Source organism: Conger conger, chromosome 6 (genome assembly GCF_963514075.1).
Source record: "Conger conger chromosome 6, fConCon1.1, whole genome shotgun sequence".
NCBI classification, from domain to species: domain Eukaryota; kingdom Metazoa; phylum Chordata; class Actinopteri; order Anguilliformes; family Congridae; genus Conger; species Conger conger.
This window is the reverse complement of record NC_083765.1, coordinates 5,387,285-5,398,215: the sequence shown is the minus strand read 5'-3', so window position 1 is coordinate 5,398,215 and position 10,931 is coordinate 5,387,285. Positions and strand designations below refer to the sequence as shown.

The 10,931-nt window shown below is 40.7% G+C and overlaps 1 protein-coding gene across 1 annotated transcript; it reads right to left on the bottom strand.

Annotated features, from left to right (window-relative positions):
* Nucleotides 1-1,131: 1,131 nt before the first annotated feature.
* On the bottom strand, nt 1,132-7,845 carry LOC133130508 (B-cadherin-like). Its single transcript, XM_061245149.1, has 11 exons — nt 7,762-7,845; nt 7,468-7,608; nt 7,219-7,374; nt 6,733-6,880; nt 6,356-6,528; nt 6,119-6,247; nt 5,759-5,944; nt 5,363-5,607; nt 3,113-3,255; nt 2,787-3,011; nt 1,132-2,142 (listed from the first exon to the last, which is right to left on the bottom strand). Exons 1-11 carry the CDS (start codon nt 7,843-7,845, stop codon nt 1,922-1,924), a joined length of 1,851 nt encoding a protein of 616 aa, XP_061101133.1. The 3' UTR covers nt 1,132-1,921.
* Nucleotides 7,846-10,931: the final 3,086 nt, after the last annotated feature.

Below are 10,931 nucleotides of genomic sequence, written 5' to 3'. Positions count from 1 at the left end.
CATAGTTTTATTTCAAATCCAATGTGCTGGAGTACAGAGCCAAAAGAACAGAAATTGTACCACAATCTAAATACTTGCAGACTGCACTGTGTATAGACTCACTGAGCACTGTATCAAGTATTTATTAGACTTATTTTTTAGACTTCTACTGTGGTAGCCTATCCATTTAGAGTTATGATTGCATTGTGTGTTCAAAGATACTCTTCTGCATACCACTGTTGTAATGTGTGGTTATTGCGTTACTGTCACCTTCCTGTCAGCTTTGACCAGTCTAGTCATTCTCCTCGGACCTCTCTCATTAACAAAGCGTTTCTGCCCACAGAACTGCTGCTCACTGGATGTTTTTTGTTTTTCGCACCATTCTCTGCAAACTCTAGAGACTGTTGTGAGTGAAAATCACAGGAGATCAGCAGATTCTGAGACCACCATCATCTCAAACCACCCTGTCTGCCACCAGCAATCATTCAACATTGTCACTTAGATCAAATTTGTTCCCCATTCTGATGCTTGATGTGAACATTAACTGAAGCTCCTGACCCATATCTGCATGATTGTATGCATTGCACTGCTGCCACACGATTGGCTGATTAGATAATCGCATGTAGGTGTACAGGTGTTCCTCATGAAGTGCTCAGTGAGTGTATATTCCCTCAGGTTTTGAAATCTGTGATGAATGTGGTTTAAGAAACCTTGATAGGCCAGCAGAATAAACCCTCAGTTGTGAACTGTGAAGACCGTGGTTTCCCAGTCCCCAGTGATGGGACAGCACCCTCTGGTGTTGTGGAGAGGTCATATCTGGGGAGTTACATCATTTAGTTCAGGGCTGCCCAAACCTGTTCCTGGAGATCTACCGTCCTGTAGGTTTTTGACTTCAACCCTAATTTGGCACACCCGATTCTACTAATTACCTACTAAGTAGCTCAATGAGATCTGAAGCTGTTGAATGAGGTGTGGCTTTGTTAGGGCTGAAGTGAAAACCTGCAGGACAGTAGATCTCCAGGAACAGGGTTGGGCAGCCCTGAGTTAGTTATATCATTTAAACGACCCCAAATTTGTTTGGGGTCGCATCAGAAAAAAAGTTTGGGAAACCCGCCACCACCATGGCATCAATATCAAGATGAACACAGCGAAAAGTTTTCATTTTAGATTTATTCAAAAATATTTGTACATCTCATCACAACACTTCTGCAAGTGCTAGTGGATCATCCTTGCTGCGTTGCATGTGAACAGCATCAACAATAATCGTAAGGCAGAAAACCGGTTACAAGAACATAGCTTGTATGTATCAAAAGCATTTAAAAAATGTATCTGATTTCTAACTCATTCAAAAAGTTCTTTAAAAACACACAAACAAGCAAAATACAGGAACTTACCAAAAAACAACCTTTTTTACCACGCACAGAAACCTTTTCTGATGTTCCATCCCCAGTGTTTTGGGCATTTCTCAGTGTGAAGAATTCTGCTTCAACACAACCTCTGCAACACTAGCAACATAGGCCAAAATATACCACTACTGACACCACACAAGCAGTCACACACACTACTAGCAAAAGTATACCATTTTGGACAGTACTATTAATTTTTTTTTAAATATTCGGTCCGCACGTTTCTATGTCTTCTGCTTACGTGGGCACACCACTCCCAACATTTTGACAAGCTGTTAGTCTTTCTTAATTAGTTGGTTTTGTGTTTGGAGGCTTAATTTAGCCTCTTACAGGACATTGTGAGAAATAGCAAGAATACATTTTTACACCTAATTTGGAAGGCCCAATCATAATTGTTGACCCCATTTACTTGGTGTGACATCCTCTACCAATTTGAGAGGATACATTTGCATACATGCGCTCCAAAAACCTCTGATGATTTCATACTGCAGACTAAGTGTGTTCCAAGTAAAGCTGAAGAGATCATTTTGAATTACTCAGAGTAAAAGCAGGACCGCTCCCAAAATTCCCAGAATTCCTGGCAGGACTACACCGGCCACAGCATTATTGGCGCACGAGTAGTCATTTGCTTTGCAGTCGCACACTTTTGCAAGGACAGTGTTTTCCTGGAACAGTCCGTTGTTGTCATATACACGGAGTACAACGTTGTAGTCAGCCTGGTCCAAAAAGATTTTCAGTCCTAGTATTATGCCCGTCTCTGGAAGAAATAAATAAAACATTACATTATTTAGCTGACGCTTTTATCTAAAGCAACTTACAGTTGATTAGATGGAGCAGGGGCCAATCCCCCCCTGGAGCAATATGAGGTTAAGGGGTCTTGCTCAAGGGCCCAACAGCTGCATAGATCTTATTGTGGCTACACCACCAACCTTCAGGGTCCCAGTCATGTACCTTAACCACTACGCTACAGGCTACCCAAAATAGTCAACTTTCTGTTATTGGTAGATATGTGAATGTAATGAACAGCAATTCAGATAACAGCTTTATTCGAATAGGTAAATGCTTTTAAAAAATATTTACACAGCACAGAATTGCTAAATAACACACATACAACTAAAACATCATTAAAACGTAAAATGAAAGCATATACCATTAAAACAGTAAAGTAAAAGGTTGTTGCAAGATTTTATTAAATTTTTTTAATGAGTCTTTTCTTAAGGTAGTGCATTCCAAGTTTCGAGCATGAAAAATAGAGTTACTTCACCAGATACTTAATGTTTCATCAAGGAAACCTAAGATAAGCCAGCAGATGACTAAGTGTTGATCTTGGAGCATATGCCGACAGACTGTCAGAAAAGTATGATGGCGCTAAAGCTAAATCTGGTAAACAGGCTTGCTTACTTGTGCCATTCATGCGAGCGGTCCAGTTGTTCGCGCTCACTCCCTGTAGATCCACCCGGAAAGGGGAGGTGAATCCAGGCCCGTCTCGGTCGGTGACGGACAGCGTCACGGGCTGAGATTCTCGGTTACAGATCGTGATCACCCTCTCCTCGATTGTGGGAGCGTTGTCATTTACATCTTCCAGCTCAATCAGCAGAGTCCCGGTTCCCGTTGCAGGGACTTCATCTATTGGGGGGGGGGGAAGAGGCAGGTCTTAGTTCACGGTACTGAATGGATACAAGGAAGCATCAATGGTTAAAGAAGACAACAAAAAAAAAAGACCATACCGTCATCAATGGCAAGGATGAGGGCCCGGTATCTGCCCCCTTTGACAAAGGGAGATTCTCTATCCATGGGGCTCCTCGCTTTGATAAGTCCAGTCTCTTTATTGACGTTCAGCCATCCATCTGGATCATCGCCCAATTTATACCTACAGGGAAAAGGGTTGACATTCAATTCAATTCAATGGTTTCCGTTCCCTCTCAACCACTAGTTTGTAGAATTCATAGTCCCGCACTGAAATCAGACTGTGTGGGGTTGGGAGCGTCGCTAAGCGTCAATATTCCATCCATATAACGTAGAGAGACTTGCATTTTACCCGAGGATAAAACAACTATAGCAGAAATAATAATTGTTGATAGTTAGTTTGCTTAGGCGTTTGGATATGCACCTTCATTCAGCAGATGTTTTATCTGAATATAATTACAGAGCTACAACGGGAAAAATAGCACTTTAACGTAGTCACTACAACGTGTGATTTAGGTAAGTGAATTTCCCCTTTTTATTGTGTTTTTGAAATTTAGTAGGTTTTTATAATTAATATTGACACTATACTTTAAATGATTTCAGTGATCTTTTTCCATAAACACTGGTTAATATTATTAAGATTTTCCCGAAGCGATGTCATCTGCTCGAGATGACAGTTGTGCCAGTGGTGGTGGTACAAACAAGCATTCCCAGTGGGTCACATTTAATTTATTTGGGCTACATGTTTATATAATTTACAGTTTATATGTACATTGTTAGTTAATTCTAGAAACTAGTGACAAAAGTTGATTGTGTTAAGGGTGCCTCACAACAACTTTTTAGAAATAGATTTACCTCACTTTCCCATAAGCGAACGTTAGCTAGGTTAGCTACCGAACGTTCACGTAAGTTCGGTAGCTAGTACCAGACGGATTGTAACGGGTAACTTGACGTTAACGAATACGGATATAACGTAATTATAAGCTGGCTAACTACTGTAACTTTAGTGACTTTAGTGGCCGGTCAGCTGTTACGCCAAAGCCACGGAAACGGCGCCGTAAACGCGAGTGATTCATACACGGAATGCGAATGAGTGAGTGCGTATTGCTACGGATTTTTTTTTTGGGTGACGGTTTACTTAGTTTTGGCAACTAATTAATCTATGATATCATATTTTATGGTTTTATATATATATATATATATATATATATATATTGCCATGTTTCAACGTGAAAGCGAACATTTGTTTTACATAAACAAATAAACATAAACAAATGTTCGCTTTCACGTTGAAACATGGCAATTAATGAAGGCCTACATATATATATATATATATATATATATATATATATATATATATATATATATATATATATATGTACTGATATGACTTTAAAATTGAGTTTGAATGTAAGCGTAACAGCCCTATTGAAAACATACACATCTGCCCAGTACCTATCTACCATCGACAACGTAGGCTAGGTCATACGTCAACAGCGTGTGGATTTGTTCATTTCCTGCACGGCTACAGTATTTCCGTTTCCATAGGATGGAAGATGGAACGCGGTAAACGGCTAAAAGTGTGGCTTCATTTTGTGAGGGAAAATGGCGACCAGGCAAAATGCAGAGCAGGAGAAAATGCAGCAGTTAAAATGAGGAAGAAGGAGATGAGATGAGAGTAGGAGCATGTAAATATATGAGAATAGCTGAAATTATATTTGATAAGGTGATTAATGATTATCTCTATATTTTGGGGATTTAAAAAAAGATATATCTTTCTAGTCATAAGTTTCTTCGCGATGTTATCTAGCCACGTCATTTTTGACTTTGTGGAAATTTGAGTTGATGTATTTTTATTACATTTAATTTGTTAAAAAGACCTTGAGTTTGGTCATTTGAATGAAACAATACCCTTGGCTGTAGGGTAAACAGTTTAAAAAAGACATTTTTTTTATTTTTTATTTTTTGCGCCGTCTAAAAATGACACTTTCAGCCATATTGTTATTGGAAAGAGGAACCGATAAGCCGAACCGGAATCGATAAAATCCAAACGATACCCAACCATAACTGCAAGTGGATTAATTTCCAATTTAATAAAGTCAAGAGCAGTTATATTCAAAATTAGAATGGTGAATGAGATCAGGGAAATGTGTCATGACAGCAGGACAGCATTTGTGGAGTCATATGAACGCATGTTAATGAAGCAAAGCTGTGGTAAACAAATGAATGACCCTGATTATTCCATATGAACGATGTTAAAATATGTCGTATTCTCAAAAACATTCCCTTACCACACTTTCTGATTTCTTGCCGTGTCAGGGTCAGTTGCTGTATATGCAATTATGTCAGCACCAGTTTCCAGGTTCTCTGGTTTAATGACCACCTCTTCGACTGGATTAAACACTGGAGCCTCGTTCACATCCTTCACGTTCACAATAACTGTGGCAGTGGAGGTGGGCAGATTGGTGACAAACGGGGAATCGTTCTCCACGGTGACCAACAAGGTGTACTTTGCGTTCTTCTCAAAATCAAGGCCCTGATTGGGGACAGAAAATATACAATTAATAATGTATAAATCCTTTAAAATTTGGCTACGGTCTGATGAATGTTTGGTGCTAAAGCAGATTAACTATTATGTGGATCAGAGATCCTTTGAGATGTTCGGTCTCCAGAGCATGGATATTCACCTTGACTGTAGTAATAATGCCCTCCAGCTTGCTGGGTCCAGTGGTAACATTGAAGAACCCTCCATTGTCTCCTTCAATAATCTTGTATTTAGTTGACCAGGCTAGTGTGTGAGGTTCATCCCCATCAGTCACTGGCATTTTCACCACTAGGGCACCCACTTCATTCTCAGGGACAGTCACTGTGTACTATGGAAGAGAAAGTTTACAGAATGTGTGTTACACAAAGTAGAAGACACAATTCAACTTAAAGGATGCTTCTTTAACATTAACAGAAACTGCACAGCCCACCACACTATGGATAGGAAAGACTTGAATAGCACACTTCACATAACTGAAAAGTCCCAGTTAAAGCTCACTTACTGAATTTGGGTCAAACTGAGGAGCGTTGTTGTTGCTGTCGGTTACTGTGATGCTTGCTTTGCAGGTGGTTGAGAGGCCGTTCCCCTCTATATCAGCAGCGCTAATTACCAATGTATATTTAGGAAAGTTCTGCAAAAGGAAAAGCACAATGGTTCTCTCACTGGATTCGCTTTTTTACATTGTCTTAAAATCATTGTCGTTTTTTCATATAGATCCTGTTATAAGTGGATTGCATACCCCTCTGTCCAGCCCCTCTGACTTCAGTTGGATCCCTCCAGTTAGAGGGTTAATAAAGTACATCTCTCGTAATGGACTCTCTGGGTCTTGGCTCTCAATTCTGTATCTAATGTCAGAATTAGCTGAACCAGGTGCATCTAGATCAACAGCGGTCACCTTCATAAATTCAAAACCTTAAGAGGGAAAATGAATGAATGCAAATTAATATCAGCATGAGCAATTAAACAAAAATGTATCTAATTCAACAGAACAACACCACCATGGCCGTTTGTGATAATGGATCTTGAGCAGTCAACCCAGCTAGTGAATATTGCTACTGCTGTCAAAGACTATGCTTCTGTTGTACCATACTTACATTTGCCCTGAGATGAGCCTACCTGCTTTGGATCCTTCAGCTAACTCGCCAAAAAAGGTTTCTTCAGTGAATTTGGGTCTGTTATCGTTCTGATCGATCACAAAGATGATAATTTCCATGGGATCCTCGGCCGCAGTAGTTGCACCCACTGCTTCAGCGTGAACAAAGAGCTAGATAGGGGGAAGAGGGTACCAAGGAGAGAGAAAAAGATTAAAAATCGAGGGTATTAAACAAAAAAACGAAACATAAAATGACATTTGAAGACAGACGATACAACAGTTTTACAGACACGTGTGTCGTGCAGAAATGTACCCTCGATTCTATCATTGATCATTGACCAATAGATGCTAAAAACCCTGATCAAAGAAGTGATTGACTGACACAAGCATGTGATCCCCAGCCTTCCTGAATAGATGGACTACACTGGCCTGAAGTTGCAGCTGGGACTCAACCAAACACAAAAAATGCTTTTATGTTCCTGGGAAAAAAAAGCAAAACAACAACTCACTTTATATTTATCTTGCCTCTCTCGGTCCAAAGGCTGTGTGACACTGAGCCAGCCAGAGTCTTGGTCAATTTTGAACAGCTGAACAGGGGGCTGATCTGCCCCAGGCCCAGTGATTTTGTAATGCATCGGCACTTCCTTATCCCTGCTGGATCTGATCTGTGAACACAAAAACAACCAGGCATCGGTCAGTAAAACCTGACTGAGTTGTAACCAAACTGAAATGGGCAAGCCAAAGCGCCGGGCACCTACCTGCACCATCTGTTTGGGGAAGGGGCCTCTGTCGTTCTCTGGGAAGTTGATGGGGGGAATGACCCAGTCCCTCTTCTGCCTCTTCAGCCCTTTGGAAGAGCGTGGAAACATCAGCACTGGAAGAGCTGCAGAGTGCTGAGGCTGAGGAAGTATTGCAATCAAATTAATACCAATATCAGCTCATCGTAACAGCACCTAAAAGAGTGCGTGTGTGCGTACATGCCTGTGCATGTACGTGTTTGTGTGTGTGTGTGCGTGTGCGTGTGTGTGTGTGTGCACAGGAGTGATCCTGACCTGCACAGGAGTGATGCTGCCCACCTTGTGTTGATGGTCATGCTGACTGTCTCCAGGTTCAGAAATCACTGTGTCTGTGGACATCTTCTTTGGGCCATCTGAGAATTTGGGTCCAAGTTTTACATTTGTCTCTATAAAAAAAAAAAAAAGAGTAGTATTTAACATTAGTTTAGTACTTGGATTTAAAATGAAAGACACAATATAGGATTATAAATAGGATCTGCATGCTACCGCCATCTGCTGGTTTTTGGCGGCTATTCGTGCCTCACAAGTTAAGCCTATTTTGTGAAAATTAATTTCACTCAGGGGGCACGGATGGTGCAGTGGGTAGCACTGCTGCCTCACAGCAAGGAGGTCCTGGGTTCGAATCCCTGTCAGCCAGGGCCTCTCTGTGAGGAGTTTTCATGTTCTCCCTGTGTTTGCGTGGGTTTCCTCCGGGTACTCCGGTTTCCTCCCACAGTCCAAAGACATGCAGGTTAGGCTGATTGGAGAGTCTAAATTGCCCATCGGTATGAGTGTGTGAGTGAATGGTGTGTGTGCCCTGCGATGGACTGGCAACCTGTCTAGGTTGTATTCCTGCCTTTCGGCCAATGTATGCTGGGATAGGCTCCAGCCCCCCTGCAACCCTGTTCAGGATAAGTAGGTTAAGATAATGGATGGATGGATGGAGTGAGACAGGCAGCAGCTGTGACATTATTGACAGAACTGATGCTTTACCAGACACAGCAACAGGCAGTTGTTTTATTTTATGAGACTAATTTGTATATTTAATTTATTATGGCAAATGGCCTTTTTTTTGGGGGGGGGGGGGGGGGGGGGGGCTTGCAGTGATGGGGTAGCCCCTTGCCTTTAGTTAATTTACAGCTTACATACCTTTATTGAGAAGTTGGGTTGTGTCCGTGTTAATGGATGTGTTGCTCGGTTGCCATGGTACAGTCTCTTCTGGTATACCTGTAGCCCAGCCCTGAGGTGTGAAGTAATAGGTTTAGTTTTTTTCACAACACAACGGAATTACAGCGGAATTACTTTGCTGAAAAGAAATTGTGGTTGGCAAAATACTGCAAAACCTTTGTGTGTCACTTAAGTTTTATGAAGTATTTTCTAACATAAACAAAAGTAGCAAAGATGCCCATAACTTACTAAAATATATAGAAATTTGGAAGGTTTAGAGTGGAAAACCATTCCACTTCACTATCTATAAAAAGATTTTGAAGTGACATAGTAGCATACTATATATGGTAAACTGAACCCTTAGTGAGCACTTTATTAGGTAGACTTGTTAAGTGAATTTTAATCATCCAATCATGTGGCAGCAACAAAATGCATAAAAGCATGCGGACATGGTCAAGAGGTTCAGCTGTTTTTCAGACCAAATGTCATCTTTGGTGAAATTTCAAAATTTTAACAATATGTTAAATTGGCTTGGCATTTTTGTCTGTCATTATAGCTTCTTGGACAAGCCTTTAATGTGTTATTCTGAATAGTCATTGCCAACAACTTTGATTATGAACCTTTAATACAATCCATTGCTTCTGTTACTTGCAATTGCGTTAGATTTTCTTTGCGAGGCAGAGTCTAATCATTAAAACACAACGCGGCACAACACAGTTGCTTTTTGTTTTTCGCACCATTCTGAGTAAACTCTATCGACTGCACCAACGATCATGCAATACCACTGAAATCACACTTTTCATTCGTTTTGAGGAAGTGGAATGTGCTAAGATTGCTTAAACAGATGCACTGTGAAACCACAGATGGTCTAGTTAGTCTAGTCATTACGACACAGCACACCACAACACAGTATACAAGCAATGCCAATAATGGTAAAAGGCATACAATAAAGCACAAAATAAGTTAAATTATATTCATTTTGATTTGTGGTCACAGCAGGACAAAGGGGTACACAAAGATCTAGATCTAATTCATGAACCAGGCTTTAAATTAACGGTCAAATGTCTGAAACTGACAACTGCATATTTAAAAAAATTGTGTCCATGACAAATTACAACAGAGTAAGTGGCAGTGGAGCTCAGACTTACATGCATGAAGAGAAGGATAACTTCATAGTATATTTCAGGACCCATTTGATGAGTGAAACTATTCTCTCCGCTTCTCTGAACCGTCTGCTGTCTTCTGTTCTTCTTCTGTGGTGTCTGTAAAAAATGTAGCTATTGAGGCAGCTGGTGGCCTGAAAGGCGGAAGAAGCCCTTTAGTTCCTGATAGTAAATGGTAAATGGCAGGCATTTATATAGCGCCTTTATCCAAAGCGCTGTACAATTGATGCTTCTCCATTCACCCATTCATACACACACTCACACACCGACGGCGATTGGCTGCCATGCAAGGCCCCGACCAGCTCGTCAGGAGCATTTGGGGGTTAGGTGTCTCGCTCAGGGACACTTCGACACAGCCCGGGCGGGGGATCGAACCGGCAACCCCTCCGACTGCCAGACGACTGCTCTTACTGCCTGAGCCATGTAGTAGTACATTTATTATTTATTTATTCTATTCAGCCCAAATTTTTAATATCTGGACACAACCTTTAGCCAAGAAACATCCAAACACCATAAATGGACTAAAACCCTGACACCCTTTTTATCATGCTTCAGCATATTTTTCCATGTGTACTAGACCAGTGGTTCTTAACTGGTCTGGCCTTGGGACCTACAATTCCCTATGGTCATTAGGTCGCGACCAACTTTTTTTTTTTACATTCAAGACAACTTATTTTATTTCTAAAATATTACTAAAATATTACTGCACATATGATATTACATTGGCATTTGTATTAAAATATTAAATCATTGGGAAAATACTCAAACATTTAATCCATTTAGATTTGACATCACACTGTATGAACTGGATGTGAGTGAACACTGCAAATAATATTAGGTGGGCCTACCTCCTTTTACAATGACCAGATTTACAATGAAAAGACCAGAACAGGCTGTTTTAACAATTCAGCAAATTAGGCCTAGGCTGTTTTAGGATCATTAATGAGAGAATTGGGGATGCTTTTCAGATCTGATCAGAGACTCAAAATCAGGCACTATGGTAGACAGAGCTACACATAGATCATGTTCGGTGTCCAACCTGTTTCTTTGCTTGGACTTGAGCTGGACCAGAGTGGAGAATCCACTTTCACAGAGGTAAGTAGTGCTGAAGGGCAG